At 44.6% G+C, this 22,112-nt stretch overlaps 1 protein-coding gene and 1 non-coding gene across 2 annotated transcripts; both read right to left on the bottom strand.

Annotated features, from left to right (window-relative positions):
* Positions 1–2,893: 2,893 nt before the first annotated feature.
* On the bottom strand, positions 2,894–3,001 carry LOC130958449 (small nucleolar RNA R71). Its single transcript, XR_009077569.1, has one exon. It is a non-coding gene; the product is annotated as a small nucleolar RNA R71 (small nucleolar RNA).
* A 17,845-nt stretch (positions 3,002–20,846) lies between these two features.
* On the bottom strand, positions 20,847–21,486 carry LOC130956891 (uncharacterized). The gene is made up of 2 exons (XM_057883835.1): positions 21,420–21,486; positions 20,847–21,322 (listed from the first exon to the last, which is right to left on the bottom strand). The coding sequence occupies exons 1-2, from the start codon at positions 21,484–21,486 to the stop codon at positions 20,847–20,849; spliced, it is 543 nt and encodes a 180-aa protein (XP_057739818.1).
* Between the last annotated feature and the right edge of the window lie 626 nt (positions 21,487–22,112).

The following is a 22,112-nucleotide window of genomic DNA, read 5'->3' as shown; positions in this document are numbered from 1 at the left end:
CGCCTGACAACCGAGTGCTCGCCTGACAAACGAGCCAACCATTCCGTGAGATCAGAGTCTTCGTGGTATAGGCAGGACCTGATGGCGGCATTCAAGAGAATCCGGAAGGTCTAACCTTGTCTGTGGTATTCTGAGTAGGATTCAATGATTGAATGACTGTGACGTGCTTCAAACTCCTAGCAGGCGGGGCGTTAGTGACAGCCGCAAAAGTATCAATGGATATTATTCCGGCCTGACCGAGAACCGACAGCTGAATTCCGCTATGCCGTGACAGGGCATATGCCAATCGCTTTCACTGAGAGGATGGGAGGTAGCCACTGACAATGGTGAAACCCTACACGAGCTTGCCATGGAAAGGAGTAAGAAGGATTGGATGAAGACTGTAGGAAAGCAGAGAGACGGAAGGAAAGGCATCTTCATACGCTTATTTGAAGTTCCTACCAATGAATTACATAAGTATCTCTATCTTTACCTTTGTGTTATTTTCGTTCATCACCATCATACATTTGAGTCTGCCTGACTAAGATTTACAAGATGACCATAGCTTGCTTCATAGCAACAATCTCCGTGGGATCGACCCTTACTCACGTAAGGTATTACTTGGATGACCCAGTGCACTTGCTGGTTAGTTGTGCGAAGTTGTGTAATGCCATGGGATTGAACTACCAAGTTTTTTGGAGTTCATGACCGGGGATTATGAGAGTTGTGAAAAGTATTGTTCACAATTTCGCGCACCAAGTTTTTGGCGCCGTTGCCGGGGATTGTTCAGTTTGGACAACTGACGGTACATCTTGTTGCTTAGATTAGGTATTTTTTTTCGAAATTCTTGAAGATGAATTCTAGAGTTTCATGGTGATTTGTTGAAATCTGGCTGGCTGAGAAGCCATGTCTAATATCATTGGACCGAGGTTTCAACTTATCATCACAAGAGCTTGTTGATTTTTATCAATCTTGCTTTTGGAGCAGTGATCTGCTAAGGCTTGGCTGGCCTTTGGCCATGTCTAGTGTTTTGGACCGAAGCTTTCTTTGAAAGCTTGGCTGGCTGTGAAGCCATGTCTAATTCCTGGACCGGAGTCTTAGACTAGCATTGCACTGATTCCTGGAATTCTCATTAAGAATTTTGATATCTTTTTCCACTTAATTTTCGAAAAACACAAAAAAATTACAAAATCATAAAAACAAAAAATATTTGATGTTTCTTGCTTAAGTCTAGTGTCTCATCTTAAGTTTGGTGTCAATTGCATGCATTCATTCATGTGTCTTAAGGATCTTCAAGTAATTCTTGATGATTTTTGTGTTCTAATCTTTGAATTCTTTTGGCTTGAGTGTTTATGTGTCTCATATAGTGTCAGTAGTATACAAACTGCTAAGTTCGGTGTCTTGCATGCATTGTTATTTGATTCTTGTTGCATTTTGATTATAAAAAAAAAATCCAAAAATATTTTTAATTTGTGTCTTTTCAAGTCAATAATACAAGAATTGAAGATTCAGAACATGCTGCAGAGGAATTATACAGAAAAAGCTGAGCATTCAAAAATGCCCAGTGAAGAAGACAGACTGGCGTTTAAACGCCAGCCAGGGTACCTGGTTGGGCGTTTAACGCCCAAAAAGGGTGCATTTTGGGCGTTAAACGCCAGAATGGATACCATTCTGGGCGTTTAACGCCAGGATGGTGCTAGGGGGAAGATTTTGTTTTCAAATCAATTTTTTTTTCAAGTTTTCAAAGTTTTTCAAAATCAAATCTTTTTCAAATCATATCTTTTCAATCAAATGTTTTCAAAATCAATTTCTTTCCTTTTTCAAAAATACTTACTAACAATTAATGATTTGATTGAACATCTCAAATTTGTTGCCTTTTCTGTTGAGAAAGGTTTAATGTTTGAATCATATCTTTTCTTGTTAGGCAAGTTACTAATTTTCAAAATCAAATCTTTTAAAATTGTTTTCAAATCATATCTTCTCAATCACATTTTTTTTAAAACCAATCATATCTTCTCAACCACATCTTTTTCAAAATAGTTTTCAATCAAATCTTTTTAACTTCTAAATTCAAAATCTTTTTCAAAAAATCACTTGATTTCTTTTCCACTTTGAATTTTCGAAAATTATCAATCAATTTTTAAAATGTTTTTGACATCTTTCTAATTAATTTTCGAAAAACCTCTTCCCTCCTTCTCACATCCTTCTATTTATGGAGTACTACTCCTTCTTAATGCACAATTCGAACTCTATCTAATCAAGTTCGAATTCTTCTACCTCCTTCTTCTATTTTTCTTTTCCTCTGACACTTCAAGGAATCTCTATACTGTGACATAGAGGATTCCACATTTTCTTGTTCCCTTCTCTTTCTTATGAGCAGGAGCAGAGACAAAGGCATTCTTGTTGAAGCTGACCCTGAACCTGAGAGGACCTTGAAGAGAAAGCTAAGAGAAGCCAAAGCACAACTCTCTTTAGAGGACCTGACCGAATTCTTCAAAGAAGAAAAACACATGGCAGCCGAAAACAACAACAATGCCAACAATGCAAGGAAGGTGCTGGGTGACTTCACTGCACCTACTCCCGACTTCTATGGGAGAAGCATCTCTATCCCTGCCATTGGAGCAAACAACTTTGAGCTTAAGCCTCAATTAGTTTCTCTAATGCAACATAATTGCAAGTTCCATGGACTTCCAATGGAAGATCCTCATCAGTTTTTAGCTGAGTTCTTGCAAATCTGTGACACAGTCAAGACTAATGGGGTTGACCCTGAGGTCTACAGACTGATGCTATTCCCTTTTGCTGTAAGAGACAGAGCTAGAATATGGTTGGACTCACAACCTAAAGATAGCCTGGACTCTTGGGAAAAGCTAGTCAATGCCTTCTTGGCAAAGTTCTTTCCACCTCAAAATGGAGTAAGCTTAGAGTGGAAGTCCAAACCTTCAGACAGAAGGATGGAGAATCCCTCTATGAAGCTTGGGAAAGATACAAACAATTAATCAGAAAATGTCCCTCAGACATGCTTTCTGAATGGAGCATCATAGGTATTTTCTATGATGGTCTCTCTGAACTATCCAAGATGTCTCTGGATAGCTCTGCTGGAGGATCTCTTCATCTGAAGAAGACGCCTACAGAAGCTCAGGAACTGATTGAAATGGTTGCAAATAACCAATTCATGTACACTTCTGAAAGGAATCCTGTGAACAATGGGACAAATCAGAAGAAAGGAGTTCTTGAGATTGATACTCTGAATGCCATACTGGCTCAGAACAAGATATTGACTCAACAAGTCAATTTGATTTCTCAAAGTCTGTCTGGAATGCAAAATGCACCAAGCAGTACTAAGGATGCTTCATCTGAGGAAGAAGCTTATGATCCTGAGAACCCTTCAATGGAAGAGGTGAATTACCTAGGAGAACCCTATGGAAACACCTATAATTCTCCATGGAGAAATCACCCAAATTTCTCATGGAAGAATCAAGAGAGACCTCAACAAGGTTTCAACAACAATAATGGTGGAAGAAACAGGTTTAGCAATGGCAAGCCTTTTCCATCATCTTCTCAGCAAAAGATAGAGAGTTCTAAGCAGAATACCTCTGACTTAGCAACCATGATCTCTGATCTAATCAAAACCACTCAAAGTTTCATGACTGAAACAAGGTCCTCCATCAGAAATTTGGAAGGACAAGTGGGTCAGCTGAGCAAGAAAGTTACTGAACTCCCTCCTAGTACTCTCCCAAGCAACACAGAAGAAAATCCAAAAGGAGAGTGCAAAGCCATAAACATGGCCGAATATGGAGAGGAAAGAGAGGAGGTGGACGCCACTGAGGAAGACTTCAATAGGCGTGCACCAACCTCTTCTGAGTTCCCCAATGAGGAACCATGGGAATCTGAGGCTCAAAATGAGACCATAGAGATTCCATTAGACTTACTTCTGCCATTCATGAGCTCTGATGAATACTCTTCCTCTGAAGAGGATGAGTATGTCACTGAAGAGCAAGTTGCTAAGTACCTTGGAGCAATCATGAAGCTAAATGACAAGTTATTTGGAAATGAGACTTGGGAAGATGAACCCCCTTTGCTCACCAAAGAACTGGATGACTTGTCTAGGCAGAGACTGCCTCAAAAGAGACAGGATCCTGGGAAGTTTTCAATACCTTGTACCATAGGCACCATGACCTTCAAGAAGGCCTTGTGTGACTTAGGGTCAAGTGTAAACCTCATGCCCCTCTCTGTAATGGAGAAGCTAGGGATCTTTGAGGTGCAAGCTGCAAAAATCTCACTAGAGATGGCAGACAACTCAAGAAAACAAGCCTATGGACTTGTAGAGGATGTTTTGGTAAAAGTTGAAGACCATTACATCCCTACTGATTTCATAGTCCTAGAGACTGGGAAGTGCATGGATGAATCCATCATCCTTGGCAGACCCTTCCTAGCCACAGCAAAGGCTGTGATTGATGTTGATAGAGGTGAGTTGATCATTCAAGTGAATGAAGAATCCTTGGTGTTTAAGGCTCAAGGATATCCCTCTGTCATCATGGAGAAGGAGCATGAAGAGCTTCTCTCAAATCAGAGACAAACAGAGCCCCCACAGTCAAACTCTAAGTTTGGTGTTGGGAGGCCACAACCAAACTCTAAGTTTGGTGTTGAACCCCCACAGTCAAACTCTAAGTTTGGTGTTGGGAGGTTCCAACATGGCTCTGAGTATCTGTGAGGCTCCATGAGAGTCCTCTGTCAAGCTAATGACATTAAAGAAGCGCTTGTTGGGAGGCAACCCAATGTTTTATAATTATTTATTTCCTTTTGTTATTTTATCTTTTTTGTAGGTTGATGATCATAAGAAGTCACAAAATCAATGAAAAAAGCAAAAACAAAATGAAAAACAGGAAGAAAAATAGCACACCCTGGAGGAAGATGTTGCTGGCGTTCAAACGCCAGTAAGCCTAGCAGTTGGGCGTTTAACGCCCAGTCTGGCACCATTCTGGGCGTTTAACGCCAGAAAGGGGCACCAGACTGGCGTTAAACGCCAGAAAAGGGCAAGAACCTGGCGTTAAACGCCAGGAATGGGCACCAGCCCGGCGTTTAACGCCAGAAATGGCTCAAAACGTGATTTTGAGCAACATTTGGTGCAGGGATGACTTTTCCTTGACACCACAGGATCTGTGGACCCCACAGGATCCCCACCTACCCCACCACCACCCTCTCTTCTTCCCCATTCACCAATCACCTCAATACCTCTTCCCCAAAAACCCTTCACCTATCAAATCCCATCTTTCTCTTCACCACTCACATCCATCCTTCATAAAACCCCACCTAACCTTCCATTCAAATTCAAACCACTTTCCCTCCCAAACCCACCCATAATGGCCGAACTCCATCTCCCCTCTCTCCTATAAATACCCTTCTTCATTCCTTCATTTACACACAACCTAAACACCACTTCTCCCCCTCTTTGGCCGAATACATAGCCATCCCTTTCTCCCTCAATTCTTCTTCTTCTACTCTCTTCTTTCTTCTTTTGCTCGAGGACGAGCAAACATTTTAAGTTTGGTGTGGTAAAAGCGTTGCTTTTTCGTTTTCCATAACCATTTATGGCATCCAAGGCCGGAGAAACCTCTAGAAAGAGGAAAGGGAAGGCAAAAGCTTCCACCTCCGAGTCATGGGAGATGGAGAGATTCATCTCAAGGGTGCATCAAGACCACTTCTATGAAGTTGTGGCCTTGAAGAAGGTGATCCCCGAGGTCCCCTTTTCACTCAAAAAGGGTGAATATCCGGAGATCCGACATGAGATCCGAAGAAGAGGTTGGGAAGTTCTCACTAACCCCATTCAACAAGTCGGAATCTTGATGATTCAAGAGTTCTATGCCAATGCATGGATCACCAAGAACCATGACCAAAGTGTGAACCCAAATCCAAAGAATTATCTTACTATGGTTCAGGGGAATTACTTGGATTTTAGTCCGGAAAGTGTGAGGGTAGCGTTCAACTTGCCTATGATGCAAGGAGATGAACATCCTTACACAAGAAGGGTCAACTTTGATCAAAGGTTGGACCAAGTCCTCACAGTTATATGTGAAGAGGGCGCACAATGGAAGAGAGATTCAAGAGGCAAGCCGGTTCAATTGAGAAGGCATGACCTCAAGCCCATGGCTAGAGGATGGTTGGAGTTCATTCAACGCTCAATCATTCCCACTAGCAACCGGTCCGAAGTTACCATAGACCGGGCCATCATGATTCATAGCATCATGATTGGAGAAGAAGTGGAAGTTCATGAGGTTATAGCCCAAGAACTCTATAAAGTGGCGGACAAGTCTTCCACCTTGGCAAGGCTAGCCTTTCCTCATCTCATTTGTCACCTCTGTTATTCAGTTGGAGTTGACATAGAAGGAGACACTCCCATTGATGAGGACAAGCCCATCACCAAGAAAAGGATGGAACACACAAGAGACCCCTCTCATCATGAGATCCCTGAGATACCTCAAGGGATGCACTTTCCTCCACAAAACTATTGGGAGCAACTAAACACCTCCCTAGGAGAACTGAGTTCCAACATGGGACAACTAAGGGTGGAGCATCAAGAACACTCCATCATCCTCCATGAAATTAGAGAAGACCAAAGAATCATGAGGGAGGAGCAACAAAGACAAGGAAGAGACATTGAGGAGCTCAAGCACTCCATAGGATCTTCAAGAGGAAGAAAGAGCCGCCATCACTAAGGTGGACCCGTTCTTTGATTTCCTTGTTCTTTATTCTTCTGTTTTTCGAATTTTATGCTTATGTTTATCCATGTTTGTGTCTTGTGATCATTAGTGTCTTAGTGTCTATGCCTTGAAGTTATGAATGTCCTATGAATCTGTTCATACCCTGACCGAGCTCCCCAAACTCGGTAAGTTCATAGAAGGTCCGACCTCGTCCCAAGGCCCACGCCTGAGGTCGGACCTCGGACAAATAAGCTAAGAAGGCCCATCAAAAGGAACGAAGCCCAAAAACCTAAAGGCCGAAAAGGCCTGGGAAAGGCGGTTCCACAAAGATAGGGATAAAACCCCCAAAAGATAAGATAAAGATAAGAATATCTTATCCAGGGAAAGATCACGGCCAACTACTATAAATACACTGGAGCACCCAGGTATAACACACATTCTATATTCTACACATATCTGCTTGGACCCATGCTAACTTAAGCATCGGAGTGTCATTGCAGGTACAACCACCCGCCGCTCAGTGCATCAAGCTCGGGTCACGGAAACCCCCACCTCGGGTCCTTGCTAGACGACCGAGCTCCACGTTTCAGGTAACCCTCGGAACATTGGCGCCGTTGCCGGGGACCTGGAAGTCATCCCTTTACCATGGCGGACGATCCTCTCAACAATGACCACGCTGCTTCAGAACAAGAGGAGGAAGTTGACACCGGAGAACGACCGGACAGCCCTCTATCGCCACGCACTCCAGGAGGAAACAAACAGAATCGCCCAAAGACATCACTCCCAAACAAAGATCCACAAAATCCCGAAAAAGAAAAGAGCTCGGAAATTCTAGAAGCAGTCCGGGCACAACAAAACCGACTGAAACAACTCGAAGAGGACATAAAGAAGCAAAAAAAACTGAACAAGATCTGAGAAGGGAGGCTCGCAAACGCAGAGAGTTAGAAGAAAAACTACGGAAAATAGAGGCCAACCTGAAAGATCGGACAGAACGCGACACCACCCCCGAAGGCAATCATGATCCCTTCACAAAAGAGATCATGAAGGAAAAGGTACCGCGAAACTTCAAACCACCCGATATGGATCTCTACGACGGCACCACCGATCCAAGTCACCACCTCAGCAACTTCAGAAGCAGAATGTACCTAGTCGACGCCTCCGACGCGATTCGATGCAAAGCCTTCCCCACCACTCTCACCAAGTCGGCTATGAAGTGGTTCGACAAACTGCCACCAAGATCAATCACTAGCTTCGAAGACCTAACCAAAAAATTCCTAACAAGGTTCTCCATTCAAAAGGACAAGGCAAAACATGCCCCTAGTCTACTCGGGATCAAACAAGGTAACCAAGAAACTCTCCGAGAATACATGGCGCGATTCAACAAAGCCTGCCTGGACATACAACACTTGCCCACTGAAGCGGCCATCATGGGACTAGCAAACGGCCTAAAAGAGGGACCGTTTAGCCAATCCCTATCCAAACGATACCCGACCTCCCTATACGAGGTGCAGGAGCGGGCAGAAAAATATATCAACATGGAGGAAACCTCCCAGCTAAGAGACTCTTCTAGGAAGGAATCAACCTACCCACTCCGAGATCGAGATCGGGAACAGAAGAAGAAAGAAGAACCCAGCTCGGACAAGCCACGGAAGTACCACAACTACACCCCCCTCCGAGTCTCCCTGGTAGACGTCTACAGAGAAGTATGCCACACCGAAAGAATTCCACCGCCCCGACCTCTAAAACACAAGAGAGCGGGGAGAGATCGGTCCGAATACTGCGAATATCACAAGCTCTACGGTCATTCTACCAACGACTGCCACGACCTAAAGAATGTTATAGAAAAGCTAGCCAGGGAAGGAAAGCTCGACAGATACATAGCAGACAAAGGAGAAGAGACCAGGAAGAGAAGACGAGGAAACAATGAAGGTCGGGCCGAACAAGTCCCGCGAACCCCTGAAAGACACGTTCACATGATAAATGGAGGTTTTGCAGGCGGAGGAACATCCAGATCCTCGCGAAAAAGACACCTCAAAGAAGTCTATCATGTCCGAGAAGACAGTCCCCTGCCCGAGTTGCCCACCATCTCATTTACCCGAGAAGATGCTCAAGGGATAATACCCGGGCACGACGATCCAATGGTGATCACCGTTATTCTAGCAAACGCCAACCTACATCGAACCCTGATTGACCAGGGAAGCTCAGCAGATATCCTGTTCAAAGCGGCCTTCGACAAGCTCGGACTTGAAGAAAAAGAGCTAAAAGCCTATCCCACCGACCTATTTGGGCTAGGGGACGTCCCGATCCATCCCTTAGGATACATCTCGCTACACACTACCTTTGGAAGAGGCGAGCAATCTAAAACATTAAGCATCGACTACATTGTAGTCGACGTCACTTCAGCATACAATGCCCTCATCGGGCGACCAACCTTAAACAGACTAGCAGCTATAGTCTCGACCCCACACCTCTGTATGAAGTTCCCTACCACAAAAGGAATCGCTACCCTAAAGGGCGACCAAAAACTAGCACGGCGCTGCTACAACGAAAGCCTAAGCCTAAAAGGGAAAGAGATCAACACGATAGAACTCGGACGAGTTCAAGCCCGAGAAGATCTTTGGCCACAACCAGAGGGAAAAACCGAAAAAGTCCAGATTGGGAGCAAACCTGAAAAAATAACAAACATAGGGGCAAATCTCGAGGCAGGCCTAAAAGAGGAACTCATAAATCTCTTAAGAGAGAATTCCGACCTCTTCGCCTGGAAAGCCTCCGACATGCCAGGCATAAGCCCCGATCTGATGTGCCACAAGCTATCAGTGTACCCGGGATCCCGACCTGTCCAACAAAGACGCAGGAAGCTCGGGCCCGAACGCATGCAAGCAATAGAAGAACAAGTGCAAGCACTATTAGATGCAGGGTTCATTAGGGAAGTAAAATACCCCCTATGGCTCGCAAACGTGGTCCTGGTAAAAAAGCCCAATGGAAAATGGAGGATGTGCGTCGACTACACGGATCTCAACAAAGCCTGCCCCAAAGATCCATATCCGCTACCAAACATCGACGCCTTAGTAGACGCAGCCTCAGGCTATAGATATCTCTCCTTCATGGACGCATACTCGGGATACAACCAAATCCCGATGTATGGACCTGACCAAGAAAAAACCTCGTTCATAACCCCAAGGGCAAACTACTGCTACGTAGTAATGCCCTTCGGGCTGAAGAACGCAGGGGCAACCTACCAGAGGCTAATGAACAAAGTGTTCTCAGAGCACATCGGACTACAACTGGAGGTGTACGTCGACGACATGCTGGTAAAGACACAAGAAGACAGAAACTTGCTGACCGACCTCACCAGTGTCTTCGGCACCCTCAGAAAACACAACATGAGACTTAACCCGACGAAGTGCACCTTCGCCGCAGAAGCCGGAAAGTTCTTAGGCTTCATGCTGACTCAAAGGGGCATCGAAGCAAACCCGGACAAATGCCAAGCAATACTCAATATGAAGAGCCCGACGTGTGTCAAAGAAGTACAACAACTGAATGGAAGGCTGGCCGCCCTGTCAAGATTCTTGGCAGGATCAGCGATAAAGTCACTACCTCTCTACTCACTCCTAAAGAAAGGGAAACCCTTCTCATGGACCCCGGAGTGCGAAAAAGCCTTTCAAGAATTCAAGGAGTTCCTCGGGCAGCCACCAATCCTAACCCGACCTGTAAAAGGGGAAGAGCTCGTACTATACCTCTCGGTCGGACATCGAGCAGTCGCTTCAGCATTAATACGAGAAAATGACCAAGGACAACACCCCGTATACTTTGTAAGCAAGGCACTACAAGGGGCCGAACTAAACTATCAGAAGATAGAAAAGTTCGCCTACGCCCTAATGTTCACAGCTCGGAGGCTCCGTCCCTACTTTCAAGCCCACACCATCAAAGTCCGGACAAACCAACCCATGAGACACATCCTCCAAAAAACAGACCTGGCAGGACGAATACTGCAATGGGCGGTGGAACTGTCCGAGTTCGACCTCCACTATGAAACCCGGACTGCCATAAAGTCTCAGTATCTAGCCGACTTCATCGCAGAATACACTGAGACCCCTGGAGCCCCACTCTCATGGAACCTATATGTCGACGGGTCCTCAAACAAAACTGGAAGTGGAGCCGGGGTTATACTCGAAAGCGACCAAGGAACGCGGATAGAACTATCCCTAAAATTCGAGTTCCAAGCTTCAAACAACCAAGCCGAATACGAAGCCCTACTAGCAGGTCTAAAGCTAGCCGAAGAGGTCGGAGCCCAGAAAATCACAATCTTCAGCGACTCCCAGGTCATCACATCACAAGTAAAGGGAAGTTACCAGGCCAAAGACCCCACTATGAAAAAATACCTAGACCAAACACAGGCACAATTGCGCCACTTTTCAGAAATACAGATCCAGCACATACCTCGGGAACAAAACGCCCGGGCAGACGCCCTCTCAAAGCTCGCGAGCACCAAACCCGGAGGCAACAATAGAAGTCTCCTCCAGGAGACCTTACAATCTCCCTCTGTGATAAGAGAGGAAGAAACGCTGAATATATCCAACCAACAGCAAGGATGGATGACCCCCATACTCAATTACCTGAAGTCGGGAACTCTTCCCACCGAAAGAAAGGAAGCTAAAAGACTCACGAAAGACGCCCAGAATTATACACTAATACACAACATATTATACAGAAGAGGATTCTCAAACCCCCTCCTTAGGTGCGTCCCGACCTCAGAAACAAAGAGCGTCCTTGAAGAAGTCCACGGAGGCATGTGTGGGAACCATCTCAGAGCTCGGGCATTATCCAAGAAAATAGTCCGAGCCGGGTTCTACTGGCCGACCTTGCAAAGAGACGCAACGGAATTTGTGAAAATATGCCCCCCCTGCCAAAAACACGCTAATTTTCACAAGGCACCACCCGAAGACCTTATCAGCATCACCGCACCATGGCCCTTCGCAAAATGGGGACTCGACCTACTCGGCCCATTCCCACAAGGACCGGGGCAAGTCAAATACCTCATAGTAGGGGTCGACTACTTCACAAAGTGGATCGAAGCTGAACCCTTAGCCACCATTACGGCTCAGAAAAGCTGCAAATTCCTATACAAAAACATTGTCACAAGGTTCGGAGTCCCCTACTCCATCACAACAGACAACGGGACACAGTTCACGGACACGAGTTTCCAAAACTTAGTGGCCGAACTAAAAATCAGACAGCAATTCACATCAGTCGAGCACCCACAAGCCAATGGACAAGCAGAGGCTGCAAATAAAGTCATCTTGGCCGGGTTAAAACGAAGACTCCAAGAGGCCAAAGGGGCATGGGCCGAAGAGCTCCCCCAGGTGCTATGGGCATATCGGACAACCCCACACTCTACAACGGGAGAATCGCCATTCTGACTAGCTTACGGGATGGAGGCAATGATTCCTGTCGAAATAGATGAAGGGTCGCCCAGAATCATCTTCTACAACGAAGGAGGCAACCCACAGGCACAAAGGGACGAACTCGACCTCCTCCCCGAGGTCCGAGAAAGAGCCCGAATCCGAGAAGAAGCCCTAAAGCGACGAACGGCCCTCAGATACAATCAGAAGGTAATAAAGCGAAGCTTCTCCATTCACGACCTGATTCTAATCCGAAATGACATCGGAACACAAAAGTCGGGAGAAGGAAAGCTAGCTGCAAATCGGAAAGGACCCTACAAGGTAACAGAAGTCTTAGGGACAGGCTACTACAAAATATCCGACCTAGAAGGCAATGAGCTGCCCAGAGCCTGGCACGCCTGTAATCTAAGGCGGTACTACAGCTAGAAAAACTTAACCCGAGGTGTACTCTTTTTCCCTACAAGGGTTTTTTAATGAGACACCCGGATAAGTAAGATACCCGACCTAGTCAAAGGGTAAACACTCTGTAAATATTCTTTTTCTTTTAATACTAATCAAATTTCTCTATTTTCTTTTCTTCTTCCTCATGATGAAACGAATCCTAGAAAGTACCCCGCCAAGGCGCATTAATTTATGCTCGACAAAACGCAAAAAATCATTTGCCAAGAGACCACACAAGGTCGGCAAAGATAAAGCGACGAGGTTCAAATTAATGTGAGAAGTTATAAAGTAACTCTGGAAAGGCTCAAAAAGCCAAATAAAAAGAGATTACAAAAATAACTTAAAGGGCCGACCGGCAACAAGGTCGGACCCAACAAAGGAGGTACTCGAAGCATCCGAGGTCCGAGGAAAGGCCCGGACCAGAGAAAGAAGCCTTAAAACGGCGAAAAACCAAGATTTCGAAAACGCTTACTAAAAAGTTGCTTTACAAAAAACAACTAAAAAGTACAAGCGAAAGAATGAAATCGAAGGAAGTTTCGAAAACGCTTACTAAAAAGTTGCTTTACAAAAAACAACTAAAAAGTACAAGCGAAAGAACGAAAGCACAAGAAGTCAAAACGCTAGCTAAAAAGTTGTTATCCGAAAACAACTAAAAAGCACAAAAGCGAAAACAAAAGGTCAAAACGCTAGCTAAAAAGTTGTTATCCGAAAACAACTAAAAAGCACAAAAGCGGAAACAAAAAGCCAAAACGCAAACACCAAATAAAGCTAAAAAGTTACTACAAAGTAGCTAATAAGCAAAAAGGTGTCCAAAAGCGTTCACAGTAACCATCCAAAAACAAAAAAGCCCACAGGTCGGGCAAAACATCAAAGATTACAGAGGATCAAGGTCCTTTCCAGACTCCGCATCAACAGAAGGCTGCGGAGCAAACATAGAAATCGGGACTGCATCGACGGCAACGTCACCCGGGTTTGAAACCCCCACACCAGATCCATCCCCGGCCAAAGAGGAAGTCGGGTTCTCAACAGGAACTTCGGGGTCGGACGCCGGAACCTCATCCTCGTTTGGAGCAGGAACAATCTTTCCCTCCACAACGACGTTATCCGTACTGAACAAGCTCAGATCTAGGTCGGGAGCAAGAACCCGAACCTGAGCCTTCAGATTTTCAAACATAGCATCCATACCCTTGGCCACATGACCTTCCAGCTCGTAAAACTTGTCCTGCGCAGATTGCAACTCCTCCTTCGTCTCCACAAGCTCGGCATATAGCCGAGTATAATTCTTTGTGGCCGCCTTCGCCATCTCCTCAGATGTCTTCGCTGACGCCACAGCCGCAGTAGCCCTAGCTTTCTCTTTCTCCAAAGAAGCCTCCAGCTCAGTAATCCTGGCAGCCTTCAGTTGACCAATCTTATCAAGCTCGGACTGAGCCTTCTCAAGTCGGGAGCTAGTCGCCCCAAGAGGAGATTTCTTGAACTCCCGGGCAATAGCGGCATGAAGACTAGCCATCCGGACACAGCTCCGCGCCATATACTGAAAATGATGCTCCATAGACACATCATCAGTAGAAATAAAGGTCTGAGGGAGGATATGCTGCTCAATCCAACCAAGAGCATCAAAGTCCTTATCATTAAAACCGGCAAGCCCTTGAGAGGTCTTCTGCTTCTTGGGAGGAGGACCCGAGAACGGGGGAGGAGAAGAAGTAGCAGGCCCAGAGGTCGGAGGATCCTGACTTACAGCTCGGAACTGAGGAGTCGGAATAGTCTTCGACCGAGTTTGAACACCCACAGTAGTCTTCTGCGGAGAAGATCGGGCAGAAGCGTCCCCGGCCTCGATATTCCGAGCAGCCACCGACTTCTTCGTCCGACGAAGGAATTTCATGGAATCCGCCTGAGAAGACATCTCTGCAAGAAATAAGAAAAGGATTACCACAACAGATAATCCACCAAAAAACAAGCAAATACTAAAGAAGACAAATTTCGGAAGAGGTCGGGAACTACCTAACTCGGAACGGAGAAGGCTTGGATCTCCCAACATTTTCTTCGTGTCCAAGTGAGGTGCCCGACCCCATAAACTGCTCACCACACCCACAAAAGCCTGCTCCACCTCATCTAGACTCTCAAAGGTATACTTAACAGACACTACATTCTCCTGCCAACAAAGAGGAAAAGAAGGCTCCCCACTCTCATCTAGAAAGAAAGGTCGGACGTCTCCAGTAGCCCGGACCTTGAAATAAAAGTTCTTAAAATCGTGAAAGGACTCATCATACAGGGTACAAAACTTCCTTCCCTGGTTAGCCCTAAAAGAGACCCAGGATACCTTCCCTCCACCCGACCCCGGCTTCGTCAACACAAACAAATAAGAAAAAAGAGAAATAGAGGGAGAGACACCCAAAAACTGACACAAAAGTTGGAACAGCTTTAAAAATGCCCAAGAATTTGGATGGAGCTGCGTAGGGGCAAGGTTACAAGACCACAACACCTCGGACTCCAGGTCGGTAAAAGGAAGTCGGACGCTCAGTTTAGAGAAAAAACAATCATAAGCGTAAAAGAAGAGCTTCTCGGAACTATCTAAGGGCGGGAAGCACACTCTCTCCTCGGAATCCGGGGCTACTAGCTCATAATCCCTCTCAGACTCTCTATCTTCACATATACTACATTGCCTACGAAACCTAGCTAAATACTCAGAATCTACCACAGAAGGGACTTTTAGAGGAACAGGATCTACCCAACCAAGACCACTCGGAATCTTGGTCGACATTGCTTGAAGAACCTTTCGAGACATAAAAATCTTGCCTACAAAGAAGAGTACAAACAGCAAAACAAAAATCACATAAAGGCAGACAGCAAAAACCCATTCAGCAAAAGCAAGAAACAAAGATCTTTTAGAAGAAAATACAGCAACCCGGAGCAAAATACCAGAGAACAAAAAAGAGCCCCCCCATGAACAAACAACAAAGCAATGGCGGCGCCTCTTTTCGGGGCAACCCAGGCATAGAGAAAAAGAAACAGACAAAGAGCCACACAAAAGAACAGAAGCATATGTACACAAAAGAAAAAAGAGACAAGAACGAACCTGGAAAGAAAGAGAACGACGAGTTCCGACAGCAAGGAGAAACAGGCGGCGCAGAAGAAACCCCGGAAAAACGCACAGAAAGAATCGGAGAAGAAGAACAAAGAGAAAGAAGGAGCGGTGCTCGAAGGAGAGATGGCGAAAACTCAAAAAACGGAAAAGGGAACAGAATAAACGAAGAAAATGAGGAAAGGGGCAAATAAATAATGCCTTCACAGAGCTCGAACGGAAATCGAGGAGAAACGGTAAAAAGCAATAAATGCTGAAACGGCCATTTTCAAATTTTGAAAAAACTACTATGCCCGAGCTCGACCTCTCAAAAAGGACGAACTCGGGCAGGGGCACTGTTCATACCCTGACCGAGCTCCCCAAACTCGGTAAGTTCATAGAAGGTCCGACCTCGTCCCAAGGCCCACGCCTGAGGTCGGACCTCGGACAAATAAGCTAAGAAGGCCCATCAAAAGGAACGAAGCCCAAAACCTAAAGGCCGAAAAGGCCTGGGAAAGGCGGTTCCACAAAGATAGGGATAAAACCCCCAAAAGATAAGATAAAGATAAGAATATCTTATCCAGGGAAAGATCACGGCCAACTACTATAAATACACTGGAGCACCCAGGTATAACACACATTCTATATTCTACACATATCTGCTTGGACCCATGCTAACTTAAGCATCGGAGTGTCATTGCAGGTACAACCACCCGCCGCTCAGCGCATCAAGCTCGGGTCACGGAAACCCCCACCTCGGGTCCTTGCCAGACGACCGAGCTCCACGTTTCAGGTAACCCTCGGAATAGAATCCATCACCTTTCTTGAATAAAAAGTGCTTAATTGAAAAGAAAAGAATTGCATGAATTTTGAATTTTATAACAGTTTAATTGTTTTGATGTGGTGGCATTACTTTTGTCTTCTGAATGTATGCTTGAACAGTGCATATGTCTTTTGAATTTGTGGTTCATGAATGTTGGCTCTTGAAAGAATGATGAAAAAGGAGACATGTTACTGAGGATCTGAAAAATCATAAAAAATGATTCTTGAAGCAAGAAAAAGCAGTGAATACAAAAAAAAAAAGAAGGAAAGCAAGCGAAAAAAAAAAAGAAAAAAAAAAGAAGAAAGAGAAAAAGAAAGAAAAAGAAAAGAATAAGAGTTGTGATCCAAGGCAAATAGAGTGTGCTTAAGAACCCTGGACACCTCTAATTGGGGACTTTAGCAAAGCTGAGTCACAATCTGAAAAGGTTCACCCAATTATGTGTCTGTGGCATGTATGTATCCGGTGGTAATACTGGAAGACAGAGTGCTTTGGGCCACGGCCAAGACTCATGAAGTAGCTGTGTTCAAGAATCATCATACTTAACTAGGAGAATCAATAACACTATCTGGATTCTGAGTTCCTAAAGAAGCCAACCATTCTGAATTTCAAAGGATAGAGTGAGATGCCAAAACTGTTCAGAGGCAAAAAGCTGAAAGCCCCGCTCATCTAATTAATACTGATCTTCATAGATGTTTTTGGAATTCATTGCATATTCTCTTCTTTTTATCTTATTTGATTTTCAGTTGCTTGAGGACAAGCAACAATTTAAGTTTGGTGTTGTGATGAGCGGATAATTTGTACGCTTTTTGGCATTGTTTTTAGTATGTTTTTGATATGATATAGTTAGTTTTTAGTATATTTTTATTAGTTTTTAGTTAAAATTCACTTTTCTGGACTTTACTATGAGTTTGTGTGTTTTTCTGTGATTTCAGGTATTTTCTGGCTGAAATTGAAGGTTCTGAGCAAAAATCTGATCCAGAGACTGAAAAGGACTGCAGATGCTGTTGGATTCTGACCTCCCTGCACTCAAAGTAGATTTTCTGGAGCTACAGAAGCCCAATTGGCGCGCTCTCAACGGCGTTGGAAAGTAGACATCCTGGGCTTTCCAGCAATATATGATAGTCCATACTTTGCCCAAGATTTGATGGCCCAAACCGGCGTTCAAAGTCACCTCAAGAAATCCCAGCGTTAAACGCTGGAACTGGCACCCAAATGGGAGTTAAACGCCCAAACTGGCATAAAAGCTGGCGTTTAACTCCAAGAAGAGTCTCTACACGAAATTGCTTCATTGCTCAGCCCAAGCACACACCAAGTGGGCCCGGAAGTGGATTTTTATGTCATTTACTCATTTCTGTAAACCCTAGGGCTACTAGTTATCTATAAGTAGGACCTTTTACTATTGTAAAAAAAAAGGACTTTGGTAGCTATCTTCATTTTATGCTATCTTAGATCATTGGGAGGCTGGCCATTCGGCCATGCCTAGACCTTATGCTTATGTATTTTCAACGGTGGAGTTTCTACACACCATAGATTAAGGTGTGGAGCTCTGCTGTACCTCGAGTATTAATGCAATTACTATTGTTCTTCCATTCAATTCCGCTTGTTCTTGTTCTAAGATATCACTTGTTCTTCAACTTGATGAATGTGATGATCCGTGACACTCATCATCATTCTCACTCATGAACAAGGTGACTGACAACCACTCTTGTTCTACAAGCAACCAAGGCTCTAGTGAATATCTCTTGGATTCCTGATTGCACGATGCATGGTTGATCGCCTGACAACCGAGTGCTCGCCTGACAAACGAGCCAACCATTCCATGAGATCAGAGTCTTCGTGGTATAGGCAGGACTTGATGGCGGCATTCAAGAGAATCCGGAAGGTCTAACCTTGTCTGTGGTATTCTGAGTAGGATTCAATGATTGAATGACTGTGACGTGCTTCAAACTCCTAGCAGGCGGGGCGTTAGTGACAGACGCAAAAGTATCAATGGATATTATTCCGGCCTGACCGAGAACCGACAGCTGAATTCCGCTATGCCGTGACAGGGCATATGCCAATCGCTTTCACTGAGAGGATGGGAGGTAGCCACTGACAATGGTGAAACCCTACACGAGCTTGCCATGGAAAGGAGTAAGAAGGATTGGATGAAGACTGTAGGAAAGCAGAGAGACGGAAGGAAAGGCATCTTCATACGCTTATCTGAAGTTCCTACCAATGAATTACATAAGTATCTCTATCTTTACCTTTGTGTTATTTTCGTTCATCACCATCATACATTTGAGTCTGCCTGACTAAGATTTACAAGATGACCATAGCTTGCTTCATAGCAACAATCTCCGTAGGATCGACCCTTACTCACGTAAGGTATTACTTGGACGACCCAGTGCACTTGCTGGTTAGTTGTGCGAAGTTGTGTAATGCCATGGGATTGAACTACCAAGTTTTTTGGAGTTCATGACCGGGGATTATGAGAGTTGTGAAAAGTATTGTTCACAATTTCGCGCACGAGTGGCTAGCCACTGCTTTTACCCTGGGAAACTCGTATCTCAGATAGGTGGAGTGCAAACAGTCATAATAATGAACAATGCAGCATATATGCATTTAATCACAGCCATATATTAACATTTGTCTCAGCCAAAATTATCATCATCACACACGGCCATTCGGCTCATAAAATACTCAGCCCTTTCGGCTCAAATCATATTCAGCACTCCACCATCCTTTCCAATCGCTCACATAATCATTATTCATCATACTCATCATTACATCCCTTTTCTTCCTCCACAAGTTACCCCTCTCCTAGCCTTCCCTCAATCATTGGGCATTTAACATCAAATTAAGACTCAAGGGATGAAACTGAGGGTTTATAAGTGTGAAATGACATTCCGGAAGGTTACGAGCTTGTTGGAAACGTGAAGAGCTTGAAAACAAAGTTTTAGAAATGAACTGGGTCGTGTGCGTACGCACAGGGGGTGTGTGTGCGCACGCCCAGAAAGAATTTTAAACGTGTGTATACGCACAAACTTGTGCGTGCGCACAGAAAGCAAAATCCTTAAGGTGGGGCGCACGGACAACGTGTGCTAGCGCCGTCACCAGTATACCATTCCCAACCTGTACGTGCGCACAGCTCGCAATCCTTTGTTGGTTGCGCGTGCGCACAGAGCGTGCTGGCGCTGCCACTACTAGCCCTATCTTCGTATGTGCATACGTACAAGGCTGTGCATGCACATAAGACCAAATTCTCGCCGAGTGTGCATGCACACAGCGCTGTGCGTGCACACACCAATAAAAAATCACAAATTCTACAGAAGTTGTAGAATTCAGATTTTTAGCCCAAAATTCCAATAATCATATCTTCTTCTACAAAATTCGGATCTCCACCAAATTTAAACCATTTTAAAGTTTATAAAATTATCTTTCCATTGATATAAAGATCATCAAATTTCAAAAACAATTGTTCAAGATATGATCCGTTGAAATTAATCAAAATTTCAGTTTTTACCAAAACTTATAAACTCCCCATTTTCAAAACACACCTTTACCAAACCATACAAAATCAACCAAAACTCAACCATTCCAATATCAACCACTTCCAAGAAACTGAAACCATACCTTGGCCGATTCCCATTCCACTCGGAACACACTTAAATTCAACTTCCAATGTTTCCAACTCCACCAATCAGATTTCCAAACTTGGGATTCCACACTAAAGCTTTCCAAAATCACCAATCAAGCTCCAAAACACATATATAGAAGGCCTAAGCCATAATATCACATTAAAACACAATAACTGTATCACTAAATTACAAAACCTCAAGTCTCTAGCTTAGAGTTGAGAATCTCACCTTACCCAAAGACCAAGCGAGCTAGAGAAAGCCTTCCCTTCAAGTTAGTTAGGTCCTACAACACACTCACAATTTTAACATTTTTGCCCAATGAACTCGAAAATCAAGGGCTAGGATTCAAAACTGAAACTGTGACTTACCTCAAGATTTCGTGTGTGGATTTTGTAGAGCTCGACGCCGTGGTCGCGTGGTCGCAAATGGTGCGTCAATCGGATCTCGGAGCGAAAAGTTAGGCCACCTTGAATCAAACCAAGGGTTTGCTTCTCCTTTCTCCTCCCATGGGTGTGTTTCAGCGTGTTTGTTGTGTTTGGGAGGGAAGAGAGAGCTGAGCTCTCTCATTAAAGGGAACTTGGCTGGGTCCTTGGACCCAAATTGGGTCCGGTTGGCCCGGTTTGGCCCGTTCGGCCCAAACTTGAGCCGATTTCTTTAAAATTGATGTCGAAATTCTCGTTTTAAATTTCTCTAACACATTAAACCATAAAAACCCCATTTCTCACTTTCTAGAATATATTTTAATTTATGGGTTAATTAGCCATAAATTAACCGGGTCTTACATTCTACCCAGCTAAATGGAAATTTTGCCCACAAAATTCGAATTTAGTTACCTGAGAATTGGTGTGGGTAGTCTGCTCGCATCTCTGACTCAAGTTCCCAAGTGTGCTCCTCAACACCGGCTCGGTTCCATGCCACCTTCACTAATGAAACCTCTTTTCCGCACAACTTCTTAATACTTGTGTCATCAATCCTGACTAGAGCCACGGGTAGAGTCAAATCCTCCTTTAACTGAATTGATTCTAGTTCTAACACATGGCTAGCATCAGGAGTGTATTTTCGAAGCTGCGACATGTGAAATACGTCGTGCAGGTTCGAAAGATGAGGCGGTAGGGCCATCCGATACGCCACCGGTCCAATACTCTCAAGAATCTGAAACGGACCGATGTATCGAGGGTTCAGCTTCTTTGTCTTAATCGCTCTACCTACTCCTGTCGTCGGAGTAACCTTATGGAAGGCATGGTCTCCTTTCTCAAACTCTAAGGCTTCCGCCTCTGATCGGCGTAACTCTTCTAACGGCTCTGAGCAGTGAGCATCCTATCTCTAATTTTCTTAACTTGTTCTGTGGTCTCAGCTATCAATTCTGGCCCTAATAGACCTTTCTCTCCGGCCACATACTAGCACAGTGGAGATTGGTATTTTCTCCCATACAGAGCCTCATACGGAGCCATTCCGATACTCGCATGGTAGCTATTATTATACGTAAACTCCACTAGTGGCATATACCGATCCCAGCTCGTCGGCTTATCTAGAACACAAGCCCTCAGCATATTTTCTAGGGTTTAGATCGTCCTCTCGGATTGACCATCGGTTTGAGGATGATAAGCTGTACTCAAGCTCAACCAGGTTCCAAAAGCTCTCTGGAATGCACCCCAGAACCTTGAAGTAAAACGGGGATCCCTATCAAAATTTTAGTCGTAGGCACTCCGTGAAGCCTCACAATCTCCTTTATATACAGGCGAGCTAACTCCTCAAGAGTGTAGTTCATCCAAATGGGTAGAAAATGAGCCGACTTGGTCAGTCGGTCCACAATTACCTAGACAGCATCAAAATCGGTCCTAGTCCTCGGTAATCCCTACACAAAATTCATTACAATGTTCTCCCACTTCCATTGCGGAATCTTCAAGGGCTGCAACATCTCGAAAGGCCTCTGATGTTCAATCTTCACCTTTTGACAGGTTAAGCACTTCAAGACATACTCCGCCACATCATTCTTCATACCAGGTCACCAGAACATAGCCTTTAAATCATGGTACATATTTGTACTCACAGGGTGGATCGAAAATCCATTTTTGTGCGCTTCCTTCAATA

The sequence above is a fragment of the Arachis stenosperma genome, chromosome 10 (assembly GCF_014773155.1).
Source record: "Arachis stenosperma cultivar V10309 chromosome 10, arast.V10309.gnm1.PFL2, whole genome shotgun sequence".
Taxonomy (NCBI): domain Eukaryota; kingdom Viridiplantae; phylum Streptophyta; class Magnoliopsida; order Fabales; family Fabaceae; genus Arachis; species Arachis stenosperma.
This window is presented reverse-complemented; position numbering and strand designations above follow the sequence as displayed.

Coding starts and splice junctions, on each gene's coding strand:
- LOC130956891 (XM_057883835.1), bottom strand. CDS start 21,486: ATGCGAGTATCGGAATGGCTCCGTATGAGGCTCTGTATGGGAGAAAAT. Junction 21,323..21,419: donor TACCAATCTCCACTGTGCTA/GTATGTGGCCGG, acceptor CTCACTGCTCAG/AGCCGTTAGAAGAGTTACGC.